This window comes from Staurois parvus, unplaced genomic scaffold (genome assembly GCF_062004578.1).
Source record: "Staurois parvus isolate SC_StPar_1 unplaced genomic scaffold, SC_StPar_1.0 ptg000287l, whole genome shotgun sequence".
Classification (NCBI taxonomy): domain Eukaryota; kingdom Metazoa; phylum Chordata; class Amphibia; order Anura; family Ranidae; genus Staurois; species Staurois parvus.
Window position 1 is genome coordinate 17,893,858 of NW_028318083.1, and position 14,021 is coordinate 17,907,878.

The following is a 14,021-nucleotide window of genomic DNA, read 5'->3' on the forward strand; positions in this document are numbered from 1 at the left end:
ACTAAGTGTAGTAAGGAGGTAACAGTTTATTGCACACAAGACTTAAAAACGCACAAGATGTGGGTGTATATCATGCATCAAGTGGCTGGCGCTCCTTTGCGGGTCCCAGTGGAAGAGAGAAGGGCAGATGAGTGTCCAGGGAGTCGCAGAGCAGGTGAAGAACCGGGCTCTGGACAGGTGTTCCTGGCCTTTCCCACCAGCATTGTTTGGTCACGTATCAGAGCCAGCTTGGAGCGCAGCCAAGATGGCTGCCGAGCGGAAGTGACGTCACGACGTAGCGTGGAGCCGTAGGAAGGGGCGGTGACGTGTTTCAAAGCAAACAGCCTTTTCATCAGACTGAAATCGACTTGGTATCAGCATCTTGTAGTCTATTGTACAATCTGCAGAACAGAAGGGGGCAGAGAGAAGCAGCACAAGGAGCCAATCAGGCGTGATACAGTGCAAGGGAGTATGCTGACTGTAGGAAAGAGCAGATGAAAAGAGAGATAAGATCATCAAAGTGCTTTTTCCCCCTTTCACTTTCCAGTTACAGGGTGGGGACAGGGAGGCGGCCTGTAAGAGAAAGTAAAACTGCAGCAACGAAAGATCTCCTCCCCTGCTAGACATGGCTGTGATGTGGGGCAGAGCTGTATAATTCTTGGAACTGGATGGAGAACAAAAAGCCTTTGGCAAGTAAACCAGCTGTCACGTACAGTATGTATTTCCTCTGTATATTTAGCTGTTTGTCTGGAATTCATCTTTAATGCTCTGATTCGCCAAGCATACATGTTTATGTCTGTAGAAGGGGGAGGGAAGACAGAAGAAGCCTGTTTTAAGTTAGGAAAAATAACATGAAAATCCAAACTAACCAATTAAGACCTTCCCCTAAGAAAAGTCAGTTAGGATATATCCGGAGAAGTCAGGGAGTAGCTACAGACATGAAATTATCTCATTATACAATTTATCTTTAATGGTCCCAAGCTGTCTCAGACAATTAAAGCTGTACTTGAATATGCCAGCTTGCTTACTTTGTACCAAAGTGAATACCTGGATATTTTGTACATATATTGAACAGAATGTTACTTTAAAAAGGAAAATAGTTACAGCTGGAAGTTCTAATCTTATATCCACAAGGGTCATTGCAAAGCAGAATGACTAAACAGCAGTGTAGGTGTTTGGTGGGTGGTAATATGTGATAACGCAGTCAACAACTACAAACCAGTTCTCACTTTAAGTGATTCTTGCAAACCATTTCTTAAAAGATAAGTTCACTTTTAAAAGAAAAAATTGTAAATGCACATCTTTTTGCATGTAAAAAATGTACATTTTGTAATTTTTTTTAATTAGGAGCCTGGAAAGTATAGCACCTCTAATCAGCAGATTGTGAGTGCAATGCATGACTCTTGCAGACTCATGCCTCGTACAAGCAGGCAGCTACGCACTGGCAGGAAGTATCAATGGACTACCTAGAGCGCTCAACAGAGCCCAGCCAACAGCTGCAAAGGATGTTGGTACTTGTAGTTTGTTCATTCATTCACAGAACTCTGTGAATGAATGAAACGGCCGTGTAAGCAGAGCATGGCCGTGCTCTTTTCAAATAGGGACAGTGTGGACAGGAAAAAGATCCCCAGCCCACTGTCACAGGGAATGCAAGGATTGGGGAGTGGCTGCAGGAGTGGGAACATGTTACATGATCCTAAAAGGTGAACTTATCATTTACCATAATACACACACCTACATTGCCTTGAAAAAGTATTCATGCCCCTTGAAATGTTCCGCATTTTGTCATGGTACAACTAAAAACGCAAATGTATTTTAGTGGGATTTTATGTGATAGACCAACACAAAGCGGCACATAATTGTGAAGTGGAAGGAAAATGATAAATGGTTTTCAATATTTTTTACAAATAAATATCTGAAAAGCGTGGCGCGCATTTGCATTCAGCCCCCCTGAGTCAATACTTTGTAGTACCACCTTTCGCTGCAATTACAGCTGCAAGTCTTCTTGCGGATGTCTCTACCAGCTTTGCACATCTAGGAGAGTGAAATTTTTGCCTATTCGTTTTTGCAAAATATCTCAAGCTCTGTCAGATTGGATGGAGAGCGTCTGTGAACAGCAATTTTCAAGTCTTGCCACAGATTCTGAATTGGATTTAGGTCTGGACTTTGACTGGATCATTCTAACAAATGAATGTTTTGATCCAAACCATTCCATTGTAGCACTGGCTGTATGTTTAGGGTTGTCCTGCTGGAAGATGAACCTCCACCCCAGTCTCAAGTCTTTTGCAGACTCTAACAGGTTTTCTTCTAAGATTGCCCTTTATTGGCTCCATTCATCTTCCCATCTTCTCTGACCAGATTTCCTGTCCTTGCTGAAGAAAAGAATCCATGCAACATGATGCTGCCACCACCATGTTTCATGGTGGGAATGGTGTGTTCAGGGTGATGAACAGTGTTAGTTTCCTGCCACACAGTGTTTTTTGCTTTTAGGCCACAAAAGTTCAATTTTGGTCTCATCTGACCAGAGCACCTTCTTCTACATGTTTGCTGTGTCCCCCATATGGCTTCTTGCAAACTGCAAACAGGACTTCTTATGGTTTTCAACAACGGCTTTCTTCTTGCCAATCTTCCATAAAAGGCCAGATTTTTGGAGTGCATGACAATAGTTGTCCTGTGGACAGATTCTCCCACCTGAGCTGTGGGTCTCTGCTGCTCCTCCAGAGTTACCATAGGCCTTTTGGCTATTTCTCTGGTTAATGCTCTCCTTGCCCGGCCTCTCAGTTTAGGTGGATGTCTTGGTAGGTTTGCAGTTGTGCCATACTCTTTCCATTTTCGGATGATGGATTGAACAGTGCTCCTTGAGATGTTCAAAGCTTGGGATATTTTTTTTTTTATAACCTAACGCTGCTTTAAACTTCTCCACAACTTTATCCCTGACCTGCCTGGTGTGTTCCTTGGCCTTCATAATGCTGTTTGTTCACTAATGTTCTCTAACAAATCTCTGAGGGCTTCACAGAACAGCTGTATTTATAATGAGATTAAATTACTCACAAGTGGACTCTATTTACTAATTAGGTGACTTCTGAAGGCAATTGGTTCCACTAGATTTTAGTTAGGGGTATCAAAGTAAAGGGGGCTAAATAAAAATACATGCCACACTTTTCAGATATGTATTTGTAAAAAAAATTGAAAACAATTCATCTTCACAATTATGTGCCACTTTGTGTTGGTCTATCAGATAAAATCCAAATAAAATACATTTACATTTTTGGTTGTAACAAGGCAAAAATGTGGAAAATTTCAAGGGGTATGAATACTTTTTCAAGGCACTGTATTATTGCAGATGAGACTGGGTTTGCATAGCATAAACCAATGGTCTCCAGATGCGGCCCTTTGCTTGCCTTTATCTGGCCCTTGCTTCTCACGGATATGAAAACACAATTCTGCCAACTAACAACAACAATGGGGCACAATATCTCCCACTGATACCAACAATGGAACACTATTTCTCCCACTGACACCAATGATGGGGCACTCTTCCTCCCAATGATACCAATTATGGGGCACTAGTCCTCTCCTTTATACCAAATGTTGCAATGTTTCCAGGATTCCACTGATTCCAGGAAAATTTCCACTCCCATTGGCTACAGTCCGGCCCCCATAAAGTCTGAAGGACAATAAACTGGGCCTTTGTTTAGAAAGTTAGGAGACCCCTGGCATAAACGTTTGATTACTTTAAAACATTTTTTTTCAGCACCAGGAGCCCAGTGCTAGATGTGTTGTTGGCATAAGACTCCCAACACAATAACTATTGTGAATACACTAGTAGCCCAGTGTCAGCAACTGCTAAATTATCCCCTATATTAAAGCATCTCTCTAACACTCAACCCTACCCAACAGGAACAATTAACACTTAACCTGGCCCTTTAACACTTAACCCCCAAACTGTATCCTTTAATTTGTCCCTCTACACTTATTCCCTTCTCACACTATCACTTAAAGTGGCTGTAAACCTCAGACATGAAATATGAACAAAGCATATCCCTCTGTAGTGTGTTTGTCTCAGTTAAGTGTCATTTACAGTGGGGCAAAAAAGTATTTAGTCAGCCACCAATTGTGCAAGTTCTCCTTTACACGCACATGAACTTTAATGGCATCCCAGTCTAAGTCTGTATGGTTCAATATTGAGTTGGCCCAGCCTTTGCAGCTATAACAGCTTCAACTCTTCTGGGAAGGTTGTCCACAAGGTTTAGGAGTGTGTCTATGGGAATGTTTGACCATTCTTCCAGAAGAGCATTTGTGAGGTCAGGCACTGATGGCGGACAAGTAGGCAGTCATGTTGGAACAGGAAGGGGCCATCCCCTAACTGTTCCCACAAAGTTGGGAGCATGAAATTGTCCAAAATGTCTTGGTATGCTGACGCCTTAAGAGTTCCCTTCACTGGAACTAAGGGGCAAAGCCCAACCCCTGAAAGTCAACCACACACCATAATCCCCCTTCCACCAAACTTTACACTTAGCAGAATGCAGTCAGGCAAGTACTGTTCTCCTGGCAAACGCCAAACCCAGACACGTCCATCGGATTACCAGACAGAGAAGCGCGATTCGTCACTCCAGAGAACATATCTCCACTGCTCTAGAGTCCAGAGGCGGCGTGCTTTACACCACTGCATCTCAAGCTTTGCATTGCACTTGGTGATGTAAGGCTTGGATGTAGCTGCTCGGCCATGGAAGCCCATTCCATGAAGCTCTCTATGCACTGTTGTGCTAGTCTGAAGGCTAGACGAAGTTTGGAGGTCTTTAGCTACTGACTCTGAAGACAGTTGGCGACTTCTGTGCACTGTGTGCTTTAGCATACGCTGACCCCTCTCTGTCATTTTATGTGGCTTACCACTGGCTGAGTTGCTGTTCCCAGTTGCTTCCACTTTGTTATATTACCACTAACAGTTGATCGTGAAATATTTAATAGCAAGGAAATTTCACAGATGGACTTATTGCACAGGTGGCAACCTATCACAGTACCATGCTTGAATTCACTGAGCTCCTGAGAGCGACCCATTCTTTCACAAATGTTTGTAGAAGCAATCTACAGCCTATGTGCTTGATTTTATACACCTGGGGCCATGGAGGTGATCGAAACTCCTGAATCCAATGATTTTGAGGGGTGCCCCAATACTGTTGGCAATATAGTGTATATTGTTTACAGAATGTACCATATTACACAATGAATGTTACAGTTGAATATTGTATGTCATTGCTCTATGCATTTTATATCGTTAAGTACACAAAGGAGGGATGTGTGTTGTAATACAGTTCCATGTGTATGGCACTATTGAAGGGAATTCATTTACATTATTGTTTTGTATATTGTAAGTATCACATCACATTGTTTTAGTTTTGGTACTTGTACTTTATTCATTCACAGGAGATTGTGAACGAATGATGTGGCTATGTGGGCAGAGCCCCACGTAGCCACACTCTTTAAAAAGTGACAGTGGATGTAGGGAAAAGAACCCCTACTTGCCGTCACAGAGGAAAGGGGGATTGGGGGGGCAATGTTCCATTCTAAATATGGGTGGAATATGTAACATGTTCTGAAAGTAAACTTCTCCTTTAACACTTAGGCTTTCCCCAAAACACTAAAAGCTAAGCTTAACACTAACCAAATACCTAAAGAAAAGGTCAGTGGATCCCAGCTTCAGGATCCTAGAGCTGAAAGGGAAAGGGGAAATTTGGTGCAGAGTTCAACCATCCATCTGTGTTGTACAGGGTGAATGGAGAAATCTGTTAAGGCTGAACTAAAAAAAATCTAATAGTGTATTGCCAACTTTATTCTTTAGTGCAAAGGATTGAGTGCAGGGCAGAGAAGCATGCAGACAAGGAGTTAGTCTTACATTAGCATTGAGGTTAATGGTAAGGTTAGTGTGAGGGATAGTTTTAAGGTTTTGGAGTGAGCTTAGGGTTCTTAGCAATGGGAGTTGGTGCTGAAAACTTCCAACGTCAAGTTGCCTGCACTGAAACCTAATGTATTGCCTACACTACTCCCTAACACGAATAAAATACAATTTCCTATACCAACTTTGAAAGCTGTGATCCCAACATGAGAAGAAATGGATTTGCAATGACTCTTGATAATTCTTAATACATTAAAGAGGTCAAACTTACATACTTGGTTAGAAAAAAAAAAAAAAAGGTGGGCACAAACATCACAGAAAAATAACATGAGATGAAATATACAAATTACCCTTTCTCAGGTTGAACTACTTCAGGCTCGTTTTCCTGACATAAGTGTTCAGGGTGCCAAGACTTTTTGCATACAGAACAAAATTTCATAAGGCAAACACGGCATTCCACAGATATGGGCATATCAGAATCGGTATCTTCCACCAGGCAAACTGTTTGGCAATCTGCTGTTGGGCACCATGTTCTGCAGGGGTCAAGATGGACTTCTGAAAAAGTTTTAGAACCAAAAGATGTTTTTTTTCTGTTTACAAACATTTATTGAAAGGTTAACATTATACAAATCAAAGCATCAAAGACGGTCATGAAAGAAGGATATACAAAGAAAATAATGTGATGAAGGCATTGATGTAACTACTGTTGAAAAGTGAGAAATGATATATACATCAAAATTTTTAATTGTAGTACGAAAGAGCAAGTTACGCAATACCACAGGTGAAAAAATTGACAATAAAATTCCCAATGTCATCAAACCAATAAAGGGGTTTTAGGAGGAAAGCATTCCATTGACAAATAACTAAAAATCAAAAGGTTTACAAAAATAGGTCTCTACAGTCGTACCAGAGATCCCATTGTACGATAGTACAAGTGTATGTAAATATGTAGTGTATGTGTATGGTAGTGTATGGTAAATATGTTCCATAAGCATAATAGAGTCTAATCTGTTTCTGATAAGTATAGATGGGACCCCTATGGACTACCATCGAAAGTCGATAGAACCAAAGATATTTGAATGTTATTATTATTATACAGGATTTATATAGCGCCTACAGTTTACTCAGGGCTTTACAACATAAGGGCAGACAGTACAATTACAATACAATTTAATTGGGATTAAAGCGCCCTGCTCGTTAGAGCTTACAATATAAGAGGGAGGGTCAAGAGATATAAACGCTAATAACTGTGGGGGATGGGCTGATAGAGAAAATACACGTACAGTTGTTAGGTGGGGACAGGATAGGCTTCTCTGAAGGGTTCAGGGATCGTCTAAAAGTGGACAGAGTAGGAGATAGTGGAAGGGAGTTCTAGAGGATGGGGGTGGCTCTGGAGAAGTCCTGGAGGCGAGCATGGGAGGAGGTGACGAGGGAGCTAAAGAGCAGGAGGTTTTGCAAGGAACATAGAAAACGATTTGGTTGGTATTTTGAGATAAGGTTAGTGCTGTAGAAGGGAGCCGAGTTGTGGATGGCTTTATAAGTTGTTTTAAGTATCTTGAATTTAATTTTTTTGGTGAGCGAATGCCAGTGGAGGGATTGGCAGAGAGGGGTGGCAGACGCTGAACGGTTGGTAGGGCGGATGAGCCTGGCTGCAGCATTCATGATGGACTGAAGGGAGGGATAGCCTATGTAAAAGGTAAGCCAGTGAGGAGGGAGTTGCAGTAAATGAGGCAGGAGATGACCAGGGAGTGAACTAGGAGCTTTATGGTGTCATTGGTTAGGAAGGGGTGTCTCTTGGAGATGTTGCGGAGACAGTGAATGGATGTGGGGCTGAAAGGATAGTTCAGAGTCCAGGATTACACCTAGAACCTAGGCATGCAGGGACAGGTTGATATATTTTCCTCCTTTACAAAAGAACACTATTGGAGCTATTTACTAAAACATAGTGCAAGATCTGGTGCTGCTCTACACAGAAACCAATCAGCTTCCAGGTTTTACTGTCAAAGCTTAACTGAACATGCTGAAGTTGACTGGCTACCCTGCACAGCTGCACCAGATTCTGATTGCTCCAGTTTTAGTAAATTTCCCTCCTATATAACCTTTTATTATTCAACTACAGAACTAAAGTGCAGGCCTTTTATCTAATGAGGAAGTTTATTTTAGACCAAGTCCACTGATAACTGCTCTTTGTAATAGCCACCGCCAACTTTCAAAGTCAACAAATATCTTCACAAGTATGGAACAAAAAAAAAAGAGGTAGTCAGATGCTGCACTGGGCTATGATCACTTTATATAGCCTCAAACAAAAAGTGTTTGACTCTGTTACCTGATTTGGTCAATTTCATGGATGGCCAACTTTGTTGTAGATCACTCAATCTGCAGCTGGCATGGTGAAGTGCCAGGAGGTTCTTTATATCCATCGGCAAACAAGGTAAACTAGGTTACAATGATAAAAAACACTGTATGTGCCTGGAACATGAACAATGAATTGTGTTTCTGCCATCTGTCACCTGCTGCCTGCTTTTCATGCAGCCAGACTCAAGAGAAAAGGTGAAATTATCCGCTGCTCGAGGTATACAGCATGGCAGGAAAACAAGTAACAAGAGAACTTTGGAAACTCTTAGCATTACACAGTGTGCTGAAATCAGTTCTCCTAAGCTCTGCTACTCAGTAGAGCAGAATTCCATCCTTGTTAATCAAGAACAGCTTAAAGCTGAAGTTTAATCTGCTTATACAGTATTTTGAGTTCTCTGGTACCTCCTTTCTCCCCTCACTAACATGCTAATAAAATTAGAAGATAAAACCATCCATTTTCATTACATACTTTATTTTAAACTCAGCACTAGGTCTCTTTGCTTCGCTATGCAGTGACGGCAGATCATGGTTGGTAGCAAGGTCTGGCAAGGTGCAGTGCATAGCTTCTGAAAACAGGAAAATGTGATAATGCTCACATACAGTATGATGCTGAATGGACAAAAATCCTAATGAATGAAAGGAATGGGCCGGACATAGTAAAACTAGGGAGGAAAAGCTGGATGATGCTAGATGTCCTCCAGTCAGGAAATGAAGTGGACTGTATGTGACTTGTTGCAGCTTCTAATGCATCCTGAGAAGCTTGCTGTCTGCTGTAAAATCTGAATAAGCAATTTTAGCACAAGGGAAGAGTTCAATACAATTGTGCAAGACAGAAGGCACAGATTTAAATATAACTGAAGGTATAAAGCTCAATATCCCAGGATATACACAGTATTGGTGCCATGCTGCCAAGGGATGAACTACATGCCAGCCCGGTGCTGGCTATTATATTCAGATACTACAAATGTGTGCGTGGTCATTCTGCAATTACATCTATTTTGCTGAAGAGAATGAGGGGGGATATGGTAGACTGTACTTTTATTAGTTCAGCTCTTTGGACGTATGTAGCACGCCCAAAGTGTGAACCATGTACAACCCCCAGCATGGTTCCCAGGTTCTTATGCTCTTACCAAAAACCTGGGACCACATCCAGCCACTTCAGGATGGGAAGTGGGAGGAAACCAAGGAACATGCCTTCCTCAATTTCCTCTGCACTGGATGAAACTGGAAGCCACAAGGATTTTGTCCCTACTGGTTTTGGAGCTTCAATTCCCTGACTGGTGCAGCCAGAGGACCATCTCACCTAGCAAATCTCTTTGCTTTTGCAGGGCAAGTGAGACATTGGGGTCTATTGGACCCTAAATGTCTCCATAAAGAGTACCTGTCACCAGCCCAATGCTATCACGTGGAAGTAACGTAAAAAAACAAATACAATTTAATTTTAATAATAAATGTAGAAAAAAAAATTCAACTTAACTTCTGTTACCCTCTACCCTGCACAGACCTGCAAATACAAATGAGGTATCACCGCAACCATCGGAATGAAGGCAATAATTCCAGTGCCAGAGCTCATAGTTAACTCTAAACTTATGAGCAGTAAAGGTTTTTAAAATGTCATCTATGGAGACGTTTGGAAACCGTAGTTTTTTGCTATATCAGGGGAGCACGCAATTTTAAGACTTGACATGTTTGGTCTCTATTTACTTGGTGCAACCCCATCTTGTACAGTCTACCAAAAAATTGGGTATTATTTTGTACTTGTTTGCAATGAAATTCATTTTGTTTTTACCTGAAAATGTGCGCACAAATATTGTGCAAAAAATAAACAAAAAGAAATTATTTTTGTATTCTGCATTCTATACTGAACTGGGGGTTTAAGTAATTTTACAGCCAAAAATGCTGATTTTTACTTGTGTGCAAACAATGAAAAAAATTGCTCTAATGTTAAGGTGGTTATCCTAAAACTGTACAGTCGTTGGAGTTACACTGTGCTTGCAGCATGGGTTGCATACATTGCACCAATGATAGCCAAATAGCCATATGTAGATTGGAATAGATGGCTATATAATAGTAGCCTATAACTGCATTATACATAAGACGTTCTGGATATGCATCTGGCCAATGGGGTGTAGAATATTTGTCCTGAAATGAGGAATAATCCTCTTATTTCTGGAATATATGAAGTAATGAGACATGTGAATAACTTCTCTTTTAAGAAAGCTTTATTGTGCTACACACTGGGGTTGATTTTCTAAATGCAAATAGACAGTGCACTTTGCAGGTACACTTATTTTCCACAGGGCTTAGTGAATATGGTGAAGATCTGCTGATTTCCATCATCCAATCACATGCACGCAAAAATGCTGTTCTTTACAAAGTGCCACTTCACTACATTCGCTAAGTACTTGGGGAAATGAGTGCAACTGCACCTGCAAAGTGCTCAATCTATTTGCCTTTAGTAAATCAACCCCACTGGTTAGAATTAGGGTTTTGTGATTGCTTTAGTCCCTTCTCACCATACCCTGTATGGCTTTACTGTCTCATTGGGTCCCAAGCCCTACTCAATAAAATCCACTGTTTCCATACACTGCACTGATGATGGTAAAATCGACTGAAACAGCTATATGCAGTTTGTAACTAATATCTTAATAATCTTAGGCGACTGCATATTTGCATTATACGCCTGTGGTTCTGGATATGCATCTGGCCAATGGGGCATTAAACAATGATTTTGCTCTGTCCACCGTCCTGAAATGAGGAATAAACCTCTTGTTTATGGGACATGTGACAGAATGAAAAAAATGAAAAACCTTCTGTTTTAAAAGGAGGCTTTACTGTGCATCCTGCTTGAAATGCATTTCAGCACTGCTTAGTGCCATTTTAAAATTAAAGCAGAGTTCCACTCGACCAATCAAAAAATAAAAGTCAGCAGCTGCTAAAACAGCCACTTACCTGTCCCTCGGTCCCATGGTGTCCCCCCCGCAGCTCGTTTCACCGGCTGTCCTGGATTCCAGGAGGCCGGCATCTTCAGTGTGGGCACCCGGCTGTGATAACTTGCGGCTTCACAGCCGCGTACCCACTGCACATGCGCGAGTAGCGCTGCGCATTGTGAATGGTCCTGTAGTCTTCTGGCACCTGTCACGTGTCCCAAAAGACTACAGGGAGGGAGGGAGGACACCTTCCGTTTCCGATCGCCTAGGCGATCGGACCGGAAGTGGGAGCTGTTACCTGTCAAATTCGGGTACCCGCTCCCCAAAGGTGCCAATCCTTATTGGGGAGCGAGGGAGCAGTCCTTAAAGCGGAACTTCCCCTTTTGGGTGGAGCTCCGCTTTAATGTCTGCTGGAAATGCAGGTTCAGAGCACAGTATCGCATGTTCTATTAATTAAATATGTCCAAATGCTGTATTTTCTATTAGGGTGCACTTGACATAGTATACCACATTAGTGTGCACTGCACCCAAATTCCTAAAGTAACATACAATACAAATGCAGACCAAACGTTCACCATAAATAAACCTTAGGGCTGGCCACATATGGGAAGATTTCTCACCATAACTGATTACACAGTGTGGCGATTTACTAAAACCAGAGTGTACAAAATCTGGTGCAGCTGTGTACAGAAACCAAATCAGCTTCTGGGTTATTTTGTCAAAGCTTAATTAAACAAGCTGAAGTTAGAAGCTGATTTGCAACCCTGCACGGCTGCACCAGATTTTGCATTTACCAGTTTTCGGGCCAATTCCCACTAAAATGTATGGAAAATGCATGTACATTTCCATCCATTTTAATCGCGTTTTATCACGCGCTGACATACATTTTGATGTCCATTAATATGCCAGCGTTACGGTTGGAAATTGTTTTTTTTAGATGTCCTTTAGCTAATCTGCATTTTACAGCTGCACTAAAACGCAGATCAGTGCATTGATGTGAATTGGCCTTTAGAAAATCAACCCCAGTGTGCCTCTTTAACCCCTCCACAACACATTAAGTACATATTACTGACTACCAACATGCTATATATGGGCAACACATGGTTCTTTATTCCCCATGGGACAATGCAGTAACATAATTAGTCTCATTGAAAAAAAAGACATGTCCATCTAGTTCATTAAAACTAGTCCATTAAAAAGGGGGAAAATTTAGACATACTGTATACACATATATACAGGGCTTTTTTCCTCAGAGAATAGGTGCAGGTATTCCCCCTTTCTGATTTACCCCTTGTCTCTGATCCCTACCCCTTTACTGTCCCTTGGTTTCACCCATGACCTACCTCCCCGTACCACCCTTTTTAGAGAATACAGAACAAAGTATCATTTTGTGATGCTAAGTAATTTGTATATAATTTGTCAATAACAAGAAAATCAGTAAAATAGATCCCCCATAGACAGAAGCAATAAACCTCCCCCAGCAACAATAGATCCCCTCACAACAATAGACCCTCTGCAAAAATAAACTCCCCCCAGCAACAAAAGATCCTCATCATCAACAATAGCCAATCCAGCAGCCAGCAACGATAGACCCTTCCCTCAACAGAAGGTCCCTCCCAGCAACAATTGACCCCCCAGCAACAACAGGTCCAAGCAGCAACAACAGACTTCCCCAGCAACAGTAGACCCCCCTCCCCCAGCAGCCAGCATCAATAGACCCTCCAGCACTCCTTGGCATTACATACATTCAGTGCTGGAGATCACGGAACTGTGTTTCCCTGCACTCCCGCTGAAAAAAAAGCCCTACACACACACGCACACGCACACATATATATATATACACACACACACACATATAATCCTATAGCCACAGTCCTATACCTACAGTTGATCCAGAGGAAGGCAGAAGACCCCAATAAAGCTTGAGCCAAATTAATGTTTTATTTTGTTGTGGACAGGTATTTTGACTTATTGGCCTATGGTGCCTCTTTTAAAAGAACTTTATTCTGCACTTTAACTACAGTATAGATAATGTTGGGAAATGGGTTTTTATGGCTACATCCACAAACCAGGCTACAAAATGTCCTCACGTATTTTAGGAAACAACAAAGTACAACATAGCTCATTTAAATGAACATGCATATTTAATTTAAAAAATTGAAACATATCATCCTGAAATGCAGGGCAAAGCAACAGGTTCACTTTAGTGCAGCCCACCACAGTAACACAGATTTGCCTTCCTATTGCTTGATCCTAGCCCAGTTTAGTCGGTGGGAGCAAATGGAAATCCCTGTGTAAGCGAAGAATCTCTGGAGTCAGAGCTTACACAGTTCTATTAGCTCCCTGTGTGACTGAGCTGATTGGCTGAGTGGTATCACCTTGGATTAAATCACATGCTCCTTTATCCGCGAAGGTGCCTCCCAGCATAAAGGAGTGCAAGGAAAGATGAGTATCTGTTTTTGGTACATGGGGTATCACAGCAAATCTGAATGGGCATAATAAGTTTGTTTTGGAACAGTTCGTAGTCATAACTAAGGGTGCAAATATATGAATAATAACAGCAATATAAGGAAAGGATGCAATGGGGCCGATTTACCAAAACTGGAGAGTGCAAAATCTGGTGCAGGTCTGCATGGTAGCCAATCCGCTTCTAACTTCAGCTTGTTCAATTAAGCTTTGATAAAAAGCCTGGAAATGGATTCTGGTTTCGATGGTGAACTGTACCACATTTTCCACCATCCAGTGTTAGTAAACCAACCCCATTATGTGATTAAGTCCTGTAGTATATTCTTTAGAAAGCACCACACATATCCTGTAATAACTGTAAGATTAGATGTATCGTTTAGTGACACCACACATTAATA

At 41.6% G+C, this 14,021-nt stretch overlaps 1 protein-coding gene across 1 annotated transcript in view; it reads right to left on the minus strand.

The window, feature by feature from the left end:
- RNF144B (ring finger protein 144B) overlaps positions 1-14,021 on the minus strand; it is a 110,440-nt gene that overhangs the window by 35,531 nt on the left and 60,888 nt on the right. Inside the window, exon 5 of the mRNA XM_089682265.1 lies at positions 6,223-6,427. Within this exon, the coding sequence (XP_089538391.1) occupies positions 6,223-6,427 (205 nt within the window). The remainder of the gene's footprint in view (positions 1-6,222; positions 6,428-14,021) is intronic.